The following is a 13,134-nucleotide window of genomic DNA, read 5'->3' as shown; positions in this document are numbered from 1 at the left end:
TTGGTGTGTTTATTCTGCACTACATACCCAAGATGGTTCCTTGTATCAACTGAACTTTTTTATGGGGGTTTCCAATAGATTCAGCTCATGCTCTGTCTGTTCATATGGATCACATATATGAAAGCTCTATTTCCTCTACATGTAAGACCTGTAGACCAAGGGCCCCCAGAGAAGTGAAGCAGGCCCTGGCTCTTGCCAACCAACTGCTGGGGCCCCAATCCACGTCTTACAGTGTCTGCGGCTCAGAAATTCCTGCTGACCTCCCTGCTGGTGGGCTCATGGAAGGGGAATGCCTGTATCCCCACTGGGATATGCAAGCAAAAAGGCACAACAAGAGAAAGAAAGGCAAAGATGGTCTAGGGGCATCCAGGAGAGCTGGTGGTAAAAGGCAGAGGAGTGCAAAAGCCGAGCAGGAATCCCTTGCCTGAATGGCTAGTCAGAGAGGAGGACAAAGGGGGCTTCTCCACCTGCCCCCTCCACCTGTGGGAACTGAAGGGTACTTCCCCACCTCACAATAAAGATTGTATCCCAGCATTCTCTGCAACACTGAAAAGCCCCCGGCCGCATGTCTCTGTGCCGCTGCTGCCCTTGGTGACCCTTAACGTATCTGTGCCCCGGGAGAGACTGCTTGGGCGGCTCATGAAGGGGGGCTATGCTGCTTGCAATGCTCCGGCAGCGGCACGGATTACAGTCAAGGCCTTAGTTTTGCCTTTCTGCTAAGTACTCTTACCCGGGTAGAGGCCGCCTGAGAGGTTCATGGTTTGCAAATAGTTGTGGCAACGCTCTTTATGTTCTTCCAAAGAGCTGCGCTGTTTGTAGCTGCGACCACAGTATCCACATTTGTGGGGCTTGCCAACTGCAGGGGGGAAACGGAATTTACTATAGAAGCTAAATTAAATAATCCTGATAATAACAGAGTCAAATAACTGCATCAAGCAGATCCAAACATCTAGAATCAGTGACCCACTCAGAAACAAGAAACAAGAAACTCTTTTTGTACTCTAGGTGCATAATGTCACAAGGAAACTATTTCTACCCAGAAGTAAGTACTATTGAATTCAATGGGGCTTAGTCCCAGATAAGTGGGATAGGATTGCAAGCTTTAATTACCACTTTCTCTTGTAGAAGTTTCCAGTAAGGGTGGAACACTAATAAGAAGGGACCTAAATCTGACAAATTAGAACTTGTTCAAATCCTGATTCAAAGTATGTGTTCAGTACAAATCTACTGGTAAATGCACTTTTGATGTCCTGCTGCACCCAGCTGATTCTTCATGCAACACATGAGGAAGGGTAGTTTTCCTTCTTTTAAACCTGCCTTTGAAACTCAGCATTTATTTATTTTTGTTTGCCCTGTGCTACTTACATTGTGAGTGCATTGACCGGTGCTTGAATTGCTTCATTCTTATGCATAATTCCGATAAACGGTTGGCCCTAAAATTGCCAGACCTGTTCAATTTGTGATCCACCAAACAGAACACAGCCCACAGTTGTGTATTATGGCCTGCCAAGGACTCGGCAGTTTCCCTGTTCTTAAAGTCCCAAGCAGGCGGCAAGAATGGAAGGACCCTCAAGTAGTCCAGCTTACATGGTGGTGGGCTGCACTTGGCTTAATGGGTCAAGCTGTGCAAGCGTACATGGGAGGCAAACTGACAAGCACAGGTATCTATCTGTCTATCATCTATCTATCTATCATCTATCTATCATCTATCTATCTATCTATCTATCTATCTATCTATCTATCTGATATCTGCCTGCCAGCCAGCCAGCCAGCAGGCCTTTGATTTCAAGGCAAGGGCAGAGAAAACATGAAGTGAAAGATCTTTTATCCTGAACCAGTTGCAGATGCACCCCTTGACCTCTGGCCTGGGCAGGCAGCAAGCACATTGTTTCCAGAATTTCTAACGTGGACACCTACCAGAATGGGTCCTCAGGTGGCCTGTAAGAGCATCTCTCCGACGACAAGCATAGTTACACAAGTGGCACTTGAACGGCTTTTCACCAGAGTGTAACTTTATGTGGCGGAGAAGGTTTCCTTTTTGAGTAAAGGATGCCCCGCACTGATTACAATGGAAGGGGCGTTCGCCTACAGGGAGAATGAGAGGGAAAAATATGTGAGAACAAAACTCTTACATTGTTACAGGAGGAAGATTTCAGTGAGAAAGTTGTTTTCCAACTGGTGCTCTATGACTTCCACCGGCTGCAGGTTTGATATAACATGAGCCTTTCAGACTAAACCTGCCAGTTCCTTAACGCTTCACTGGCTGGGTCAATTTGATCTGAAAATCTAATTTTTTTTTTTCTAAATCAGAATGGCACATCACAATGCAAATTCAAACTCATTTAAATAAAGTGACTGCAACATTTTGTGTTGAAGAGCCACTCTTCCTGATCAGCAGTTTTGGAATAAACCAATATCCAATTTTGCATGTTGTGGCATTTGGTGGGGTTTTTTAATGTGGCTTTTTTCAAAGGGTCTTTAAAATATGCCACTGAAGCAGCAAAATAAAAAGGAAACTCATTAAAAATGCATTTCAGGATCACAAGTTCATTTCAGCGTTACATTCTTATATTTAAATGAAAGGCACTTCATTATAACAGTTATAATAACTTCTTTTCATTTACATTTTCCCTGTATTTTCCCTTTCAATTTCTTCTCCATTACCTGGCTGTCCCTAAGCAGCCAAATCAGGAAAGAGACAGAGAAAAGCATTGACGGGGGGGGGGGGCAGAAAAGAGAAGTTAAGACATAGCAAAGGAAGCTGTGCCTTCCATTCAGAAGTCCTGACCCTCCTTGGAGGCCGGATCCTGACAACTCAGGTTTTCTGCTAATGTGTCTCTGTGTTTCTTCTGTTTTAGAAAAGTAGTCCAGTGCAACTGGGGCAAATTAGCACACATTATCCAGTTTGATTGGGGATACTAAGATTTATAAATGTGATTGTTTTATTGCAAGATTGCCTTTTGAAGAAGGTAGTCTCTTTGGGTTACTTCAATGAGTTCCACAAGCACTGCTAGTCAACTAAATATTTTTAAGTTGATTAAGCATTTGCCTTTTAAATAGTTTAATTAGATTTCAATAAATGTACATTTTACCAGGAACTCAATATTTGTTAAAATAACGATGTAAGCCAGGAAACACTGACAATAAACTAAAGTTACCAAGCATTTTGGGAAGGAAAGACCATCTTTATTATCATTTTTTCTTTCCATATTACAGTAACACGCCAAAACAAAAAAAAATCCAAAAAACAAAAAAGTGTACCCTTACCTCTCGGTATAGGCCAATTAATTTTTGACCTCTGTGATTAATCATTTTATTGGTTAATTAGTCAACTAAAGTTTTAATTAATTTTAACATTAGTTACATTTACAACACTTATTTCTTTATTTCAGGAATTTAAAAACCACACTACACTCAGACAGCACCTAAGCAGTGTACAGAAATAGAATGTAAAACATAATACATATCATAAAACAGCATTAAAACAAAAACTAGCAATAAAACAGACTAATTTTGGAATAGTTTGGGGAATAGTTTTTAACAAAGATCTAAAACATAATGAAGTTTGACACCAGCTTCGTCTCTAAGAATTCCAGAGACCTGCTACCACAACCCTAAAAGCATGTGCTGGAGTCCCCAGCATTGTTTTGCAACAGGGTCATGTGACACCATCAAGTTCTCCATCTACAGATCTAAGTTGACAGCGTGGGTGTCATAGGAGAGAGAGCTTCTCAGACAAGCTGGTAGATAGCCATATAGAACTTTATACACCAGAAGTAAAACCTTGAATTGGTAGCCAGTGCAATGCATTCAACATAAATGCCATGTAAATTTTATATATATATATATATATATATATATATATATATATATGTGTGTGTGTGTGTGTGTGTGTGTGTGTGTGTGTGTGTATATATATATATATATATATATATATATATATATATGTATGTATATATATATATGTAAATATATGTTGCTCCAGAGAGCAACTGTGCAGCAGATTTTTACACTAACTGTAGCTTCCCGGAACAATACAAAGGCAGCCCCATATAATGTTGCCAATGTGAGGACGGCTGTTGTCAAGCTATCCCTGCCCAGGAATGGTGGGAGCTAGCAAAGCTGGTAAAAGGCACTCACAGACGTGGAATAGGACAACATGAGGTCCAGGAGTACCCTCACGCTACACACCTGCTCTTGCAGAGGGAGGGCATCCCTATCCAGAACAGACAACTGGTTAATTTCCTGGCCCCTGGGACTCACAAGGATTCCATCTGGCTGGGATTCCCTTTCCATTCCAAGCCTTGGACAGCACCTTGGACAGCAGCACAGACACCTCCAAAACAGCCACCCACACCCCAGTGGCAGACTCCCACAGTCAGAGAGAACACCCACCCGTCACATAACTGCATCTTAGGAGAGCAACCCACTCCCGCCTAGGTTGTTCGCCCCTAACTTACGCTCTCACCAGAGAATAGGTTGGAGGTCACACAACCCCTCCCTGCAGAACTCCTCCCTCTCAGCAAGGAGTGCCCATCCATCACATGCCACCACAACACTCCCATAAATACAAATTGAAACAAACAGAAAGGCAGTGGCACCCTCATCCTCATTGCAACCCCAAAGGAGCAACCCTGAAAGGGTGGCCTGTTATACTGTTACAGTGTTTACTGAATATTCTGCAGTTTCCACAGGTGTGTCTGTCTCCCTCAGGATTCTGCCAGGACTCAGAGCTGCAAAAGCTGCAGAGCTGCCATTGAAAGGGGAGCAGGTGGACTGAATACTCTCACACTCCCTATAGCCACAGGGAAGTGTCTTCACTTAATAGGGAGGAAAGCCCATTGAATTCAATGGAGCCTCATTCTGAGTAGACATTATAGAGCGGTACAGTATGCAATTAAATGATACATGAAAAGGACCCAGGTACCTGAAAGGCCTGTACAGTGGTACCTCAGGTTAAGTACTTAATTCGTTCCAGAGGTCCGTACTTAACCTGAAACTGTTCTTAACCTGAAGCACCACTTTAGCTAATGGGGCCTCCTGTTGCTGCCGCGCCGCCAGAGCCCGATTTCTGTTCTCATCCTGAAGCAAAGTTCTTAACCCGAAGTACTATTTCTGGGTTAGTGGAGTATGTAACCTGAAGCATATGTAACCCGAGGTACCACTGTATGGCGTAATGGTTGAAGTGTTGGACTAGGACCAGAGAGACCAGGGTTCAAAACCCCAATCAGCCATGAAGCTCACTGAGTGAGCTGGGAACCGATCTCGCAGGATTCTTGTGAGGATAAAATGGGGAGGTGGAAAATACCATCTGGAGCTCCTTGAAGGGAATTTGAAGTAGAATTGCAATAAGTAAACTTCTGTGCAGCGTATTTTTCACTTTAGTCAAGAGATGGGCAGTGAAGTACCTTACAAATGTGCATTGCAGAGGGCTGGACAAGATGATCCTCAGGGTCCCTCCCAACTCTAAAAATCCACAGGCTCTATGACTCTAAGAAGCTTAGCGTCAATATTTATGTTCCTAGATGTGGAGAAAGCCTTTGACAACGTTGAACGACCCTTTTTCTTTGAAGGACTAGAAACATTCAAATTCGGAAGCAAACTAGAGCAAAGTTGTGGGATACTTACATGCAGAGCATTAGCCTCCCTAAATACCTTTTAGCATAAATTTATGACTTTGACGCTGCTGTAATAACATGTACACAAAGATCTGTTTCATCACAATTACTTCCGGTCATATTTTGAACTTCCAGTGGACACTCATCACTTTTGACTAGAAATATTTAGTTTCATTAATACTTCAGGAAAATGAGTATACCAAAAGTGAATTGCTTTGGAAAAGATGCATGTGTCAGGCTAAATTGTATAAAATATTGCAAATTCTTTATTATAAAGAACAATTTTAAAACTATATTCTAAATTGTGAAAAAGATAGAGTGTCATTGATAACATTTGCCATGAGAACATAGCTAAGATTCTGGTACTAACCTTTAATTAGGTGCTTAAATTTGGGAGACTTGTTTTACCGTAATGTCCAGTTACATTACTCCTGAACATTTTCATAAGTTATATAGTGCATTAGATAGCAAGTATTGGAAATGTCAGATGAATGTTGAAGCTATTTTGATATGCAGAGAACATGCAAATTTGCTATGTTATACTAGGGGTATAAATAAAAAAATATTATTATTATTATTATTATCATTATTAGAAACTGATAGGAGATGTAATATGAATTATCAATCTGATAAAATTAGAATTGGACTATCTGCTGTTCATGTTAGCTTATACAAAAAAATTATCAATGTGTCATTGCGAAATGATCTCATATATTATCAGAGCTGCAAAATGATGCGATACAAAATTCTGTAATAATAGTAATAATAACTATTGTTGCTGTTGTACCCCGCCCATATGACTGGCACCTATTCCTACCATATTAGAATGGGAAGCTAAATCCTTTTTTTAGCTGCTCTTAATATTTGTAAATGTTTTATTCATTCATTTCTTCATTTGTATTGTTGTGCTGCATAATTGTTTGCTGCCCTGGGCTCCTTTGGGTGCAAGGGCTACATAGAAAATTAATTAAACAATAATGCAAGTAAATCTCATACATATGTTCAAATGGCTAGCTAATTTTATGAGAATAAGGATACAAGGAAGCAGGCTGAGGAGCCTCAGGAAGAAGGGAAGAGGGAGGTCTGCTTACAGTTCTCCCAGCTTCTGCTTCACCAGAAACTGGGCTGAATAGTCACCCCAATTGTGTGCTCCACTCAGGAGCCATTTCAGGATTTTACGGGGAGGAGCAAAATAGGGGAGCAGAGCTCATAATATTCAAATGAAAGTCAAATTGGGCCCACCAGTGGCCAAGAACCACCCTGAGACCTCTGGGTATAGGTCGGTATATTAACAACAACAACAATAATATATTGTAGATTCCCCACCCCTGATGGCACTTATTCATATAGTTCCCTAAGCGTGAACAAGAATGAAACAATCTCACAGGACTTCCGGGTTGGCGCCATCGGCAAATGGCGGAGCTCCTCTGATCTCCCGAGGAACTAGCTCCGTGAGATCGGGTCCCGTGCTGCGGCGAAAGCGGGGACCCTCCAGAAATCACAGGCGGGTGAAGCCTGTGAACTTGGGGTTCGGCGGGCACCTTTTGCACCCCCCTACTCGCGGGGAGACCTCGATTTTTCGGGTCTCCGGAGCGAGAGAGGGTGAGCGGCGCGGTGCTGCAAACAGACTGCTTCTTTCACGGAGTGAAGCCGCACAGCCGTTGCCGGAGAGCGCTGACTTTTTCCTATGGACAATTCGATCCTAAAAGCAACTACCCGTGAGTAAGAACAAATCGGAAGATTTTAAAAGAAAAAGGGTTAAAAAGGGCTTTAATTTTAATTGGAGGACATTAAAAAGGAAAGAATTAATTTGGCAACTACGCGGGGAGGCTCAAATAGGAAGTCCGCTTTCCGCTTTTGTAGATAGACCGAAACAAAGACCCTACAAGCTAAAATCCTGAAAGGTTTTGTTAAAAGTTTTAACGTTCATCGTTTAGAAGGCACCCCCCCCCCCTTTTGAAGAAGTAAGGGGGAAACTTTGAATTTAATAAGCTATATGAAATTAAAAGACCTCGGCTCTGAGCCTGGGAACGGGCTGCCTTTGACATTTGGAGAATTATTTTAAAAGACTTTTTAACAGAATGGACTTGACAGTCAGTAAAAATACAAAGTTTCTTCCGTCCCCTTCTGTTTTTCAAGATGGAGAAAAGTAACTTTAAGTGATACAAATGGAAACTGTGTCCCTCTAGTGGGAGATCTAGGATACTATTGCAGGAGTGTGTGCAGCTGGAAAGATAAGTTTCCTGAGAAACTAGAGATTGACCTTGAAATACCGAAAATGTTGCTCACTGAAGAAATTGTGAACTTATTGTTTAAGATAAATAATACGCTGGAAGAACTACATAAGAAGTTTAATGACAGGAATTTAAAAACTGACAAATGCGAACAGGAAATTCATGAGTCTAGACAAGAAATGAGCACTAATGTTAACTTGTCACAGGAACCTGCTTTGGCAGTAGCTGTTGCTACAGAACCTAAAACAACACAAGTGGGAATTTTAGTCCCACAGAAACAAACTGAGTTCAAACCCACAACCCAAACTGAGGACTACAAATTGAGGATGTTCAAGACTGAATTTGAGGAAAGTCGGATTTTGAAAACCGGATTCTGGCCTGGAGTGAAGATGGAAAGTTGGCAAGACTTTATTACACAGGGACTTACAGGCTGTTGGTATTTGGAGGGAGTGGAAGGTCTGGGGGCTCTTGAATTTGGAGATAATTTGAAATATGACTTTAGTTTTGGCCATGGAAATTTGGCTGGAGTGCTCAGAAGACACGACCGTAACATCAGGATGGAATTCTCCTGGGATCTGTTATTTGACATTAAGGATTATGAAGAAAATCTGCAGAAGGGGCCTGGAGGGGACTTAAGGGCCTCGGACATTAGATTTCCAAATTGAAGGAATATAGGGAACTGACGGATAGGACTGGCAGTGTCTGAAACCGGGGGGGAGCTGAGGGAAGAAGATTGGAAATTTAAAGTTCTTATTAAAGTATATATTAAATTTAAGGTATATATGAAACTAACAAAAAATTTATTTTGAGGGATAGAGAAATGGAGGATTGACACTTTATGGATTTAGCAGAAATGTTATTAAGTTAAGTACCTATAAGTTTTAATTTTAAGCTTAAAATAAGGTTAAGAAAATTATGTTATGTATAATTGAGATTTAAGAGAAAGAAAGAGGGAAAGAATTTGTTGAAATCAGCTAAATAGAAGTGGAATACAAGGAGGGAGGTGAGAGGAAGTCGAGGAAATAAGTGAAAGAAAGAAAGAGTGTGTTTGAAATGCTTTTTTCTTGTTTTTTTTCTTTTTTCTTTTTTGTGTGTGGTTTGTTTGTTTTTTGATGTGTCTTTTTTGTTGTTGTTGTTGTTGTTGTTAAAATGCAATAAAGATTATTAAAAAAAGAAGGAGAATGTAACAATCACAGCATCAGTTTTCAAAGGGAAACACAACACATCCCGATAGTAGCCTGGTGACCCTATTCAGCATTTCAATAAACAAACATACATTTCTCAACACCAGGTATTATCGTAAAATCTTAATGCGAGGGCAATTTCAAGTACATGACCTGCAGCTTAGAAATGGTCAGGCCACTATTTGACATGTTAAGTGGTGGGAAGTCATTTACGAAGAGCTTATGTGGCCTGCCATTCAGCTAAGCAGAGCAGGATTCACCGTCAATTGCTTAGAGGTTTTCTTACAAATAAGTGCATTTTGTTAAATAAATATTCAGCACAATCCTGACTGCACAGTGGCTAGCCTAGAACAGATCTGAGATGACCCCTTTAACGAACAATAGGATACCTACAACGTATGGGAACTCTGGTGGAAGACCCTGACGGCATTGTGCTATGGTTTGTATTCTGTGCTACAAATAGCAAAGCAGGGGGAGTATAAGATCAGTCCACTTACATTTAAGACCTCACTTTTAATGAAAAATATCAGGTACTTATTTTGCATATCTTCACTTGGCAGGTGTGTCTATTAAATGTAATTATGCCTTTTAACCAGGGTCACTCATTCATCACATTCGGCACTTGCCATGCAAGAGTTGTATTCATTTATCAAATATTTATTTAAGGGAATGCAATATACAGGATTTACTCAAATTAATGGGTTTTGCAAGCCTCACGTGTTCATCAGGCACATACTACACGTCAATAATAGAGCATCCCTTTTTACTTCTAGTTTTAACAGGGCTGCACAAGAGCTGAGGGAGGAGTTATGTCTGCTTGCTGTTACCTCCCCGTTGTCATATTATAATGGTGTAACTGGAGCAATTGCACTAGGGCCCATGTCAGCAACCTGAACATATTCAGTGCTTTCATTTCATTTCATTTTTATTTTTTTTAAGTCTCCAGTCCTCTATAAATGAATGTTATAAAGCAAAATATGCCAGCAACCTAAACATTTCTGTGAGATGACCCAGCCTGGTTGCTCCCACCATTAAGTGTTTTTAGCCAATGGGTGAAGTCAGAGCTATGATTCAAAAGTCAGTTTTTTTGGACATCAGACTATAAAAATTGTTTATTTCAGAAGGCTCAAAATCAGTTACAAGCAACATGGAGTGAATTACTGTCCTTTGGAAAATGTTAGCTTTTCCTTTCTGCTCTTTCTTCTTCAAATTTTATTCCAGGAACAACAAAGCAGAGGCACAGCGTCTGTGGGGTATCTTAGCATAATAAACACAAAACCTTATAAATAGGACTAGCAATGTCTTTTCTCACAGAGTTCCAGGTGCAAGAGGAGAAACTGTAGAGATCAGGAAGGTAAGGCATGCCCAGAGCTACAAGAATGCTGGAAGAACCTCTCCCCAATTTACGTTTCTGTTTCTAGAAATAATAAAGCCAAAACAAATCAGATAGATGTGTCCAAGCATTTTTGCCTTTTCACCACACATTGGTACTAAGTTTTTTGTATGAGCAACTTGTATGAGAAGTGTCAGTTCACAAATCCTTAATAAATATCATGTATACCTTGCCAACAAAGGTCTGTATAGTTAAAGCTATGGTTTTCCCAGTATGGAAGTGAGAGCTGGACCATAAAGAAGGCTGATCGCCGAAAAATTGATGCTTTTGAATTATGGCGCTGGAGGAGACTCTGGAGAGTCCCATGGACTGCAAGAAGATCAAACCTATCCATTCTGAAGGAAATCAGCCCTGAGTGCTCACTGGAAAGACAGATCCTGAAGCTGAGACTCCAATACTTTGGATACCTCATGAGAAGAGAAAACTCCCTGGAAAAGACCCTGATGTTGGGAAAGATGGAGGGCACAAGGAGAAGGGGATGACAGAAGACGAGATGGTTGGACAGTGTTCTCGAAGCTACCAGCATGAGGGAGGCGGTGGAAGACAGGAGTGCCTGGTGTGCTCTGGTCCATGGGGTCACGAAGAGTTGGTCATGACTAAACGACTAAACAACAACAACAACATGTCTTCAGATGTTTTCCTTTCCATAACTTGGAGCCTTGTCTATAGATCTCCACATTTTCCAAATGGCATTGAAAGCCACTTGGCTGATGCAGCGACTTCAAAATTTCAAAGTCCATGAAGAGAGTCCTCTCTACAAGTATTTGCCCTCCCCCAGCTGGGTCCCAGGTCTAGATAGCAGCACCACCATCCAAAGCCAGTCCGAGGGCCAATGCCAGGCACAGGCACCAACATAGAGGGGCTAGGCTCCCCTTCCAATGTTCAGAACAAACAGGGGTGGAGGAGGTGGAGCATGGAGCCAACAAGCTTTTCTCCTCCTGTCGCGTAAGGGAAAGACGGGCAAAGCAGCCCTGGGCTGGTGACAGTGGCAGGAGGAGGAAGCCAAGTGCAAGAAAGGAGGAGCCATTGAACCCGTGCTGCTGCTGCTGCATTTGGCTCCGTCCCTTAGATGCTCCCATGTGTCTTGCCCCCTCCCATCTTTAGCACAACTTGGTGCCTCTGATGCCAGGCAAGCAGAGGATCAAGCATGGGCTCAAGCAAGTGACAAACCCTGGGGTGGTCTGATTCCAGGCCAGGTTCAAGACACAGTGATGGTAGACAGGCCTCCAGCCTAGCACTGAGGTAGAGTTGCTAGAACCACACCCAGAATCCAGTTGAATTCCACCCGCTGTGGAATTCAAGCAGGACCCTACTCATGAGAAGACCTTGACTCCTCTTTCCCTGAAGTCTGGCACTTCTCCTTATGGTGTGGGCTTAGGGCTGGTTCCGCCTCAGCTTCTGAGGCTGAATTCTCCTGCTGCACGGACATCCCCCCAAACAGCCTAGTCCAAGAGCGCAAACTCATCCTCATCCCCAGATCTTGGACTTTGCAGCGTAGGAGAAGTGCGAATTCTGAGGATGAGCCACTAACTGTGCATTGAAATTACTTCAATTGCTATCGGTGAGGTGGCTTATTAGGGAACGGCATGGAACAACTTGCCATGTGGGATTGAGTAGGGAGGTTTGTGAGGGGAAAATACACTGTTATGAAGCTTCCTGCTCTTTGGCTACTAGTGGTAGAGATGCTTTAGCTGAGATTCCTGCATTGCAGGGGGTTGACCTAGATAACCATTGGGTCCCTTCCACTTCTACGATTCTATGACTGTTCATTGGAAATCTATCCTACTGTTCTTTTTTGCTCTACAAAGTCACACATTTGGCCAGCAATCCACTTTAGCTAAAAAGGAGCAAAGGAAAGGTGGATTTGCTGCCTTGAGTCCTGCAGAGAGAAAAATGCTTTCACTCCATGAGGATGAAAGAAAAGGGTTAAGGATTGTATTATATTGAGGAAACATTGGCTATTCCTGTGAAGGGGGAAGAGAACTGTGCACAGTTGATGCCAAATGTGGCCGAAAAGCTCCAAGGAGATCTCCCTGCCTTGTTTGTGCAGTTGGCCAATGGAAGGAGAGCACTAGCACACCATGAAGGTGTTCAAGATAAACCAGGGGGCAGTGAAGACGAGATGGGGGGGACGGACAAGGCATGCTTGGGGAAAACAAAGTGCAGTTTGTTTGGCATCGGTGGGTCTACTCATGGTTTGTTCAACAAACCGTGGTTAAAACAAACCATAGCTTAACACTACATGTGAACAAGGTCAATATTACCTTACATTTCTGTCTCTTCAGGATTTATTCTCCAGTTCTTTAACTTACAGTTAATTTGTTTAATAATTGATTCTTATGTTCTTATGCTTAGCTATTTTATCACTCAGTTGCTTTAAATGTTCTGCTAGTTCCTTCTGCATTTTGTCAAAAGTAATATTTATTTCCAAAGTATCCTATTGTTTTTGATATTTCACATTCTGTCTTGAGTTTGCTTTCTGATATAAGTATTTTTATGATGGAAAACCTGCCAATTTTAGATAAAAAATTATCTTGATGCTCGATCTACAAAATCTTCTCTATATTCCTTTTTATATATATTTATTTTGAAAAGTTATCTCCTTCATTATCTGCTTAATTATGCTGTTTGCACAGAAAAGCAAGCCCCCTCCACATGTTAAAATTATTTCTTAAGAACAAGGAGCGCAATCCAAGCAAATTCAA

General features: G+C 41.7%; 1 protein-coding gene across 7 annotated transcripts in view; it reads right to left on the bottom strand.

Annotated features, from left to right (window-relative positions):
• IKZF1 (IKAROS family zinc finger 1) overlaps positions 1-13,134 on the bottom strand; it is a 79,942-nt gene that overhangs the window by 13,256 nt on the left and 53,552 nt on the right. For all 7 annotated transcript variants that reach the window (XM_053361876.1, XM_053361874.1, XM_053361875.1 and 4 more), the window contains 2 exons: positions 1,918-2,085; positions 731-856 (listed from right to left, as the gene is read on the bottom strand). In XM_053361876.1, coding sequence (XP_053217851.1) covers positions 731-856; positions 1,918-2,085 — 294 coding nt within the window. The remainder of the gene's footprint in view (positions 1-730; positions 857-1,917; positions 2,086-13,134) is intronic.

This window comes from Podarcis raffonei, chromosome 13 (assembly GCF_027172205.1).
Source record: "Podarcis raffonei isolate rPodRaf1 chromosome 13, rPodRaf1.pri, whole genome shotgun sequence".
In the NCBI taxonomy this organism is placed as follows: Eukaryota; Metazoa; Chordata; class Lepidosauria; order Squamata; family Lacertidae; genus Podarcis; species Podarcis raffonei.
Note: the sequence above shows the minus strand (reverse complement) of the source record. Positions and strands in the feature narration are given on the sequence as shown.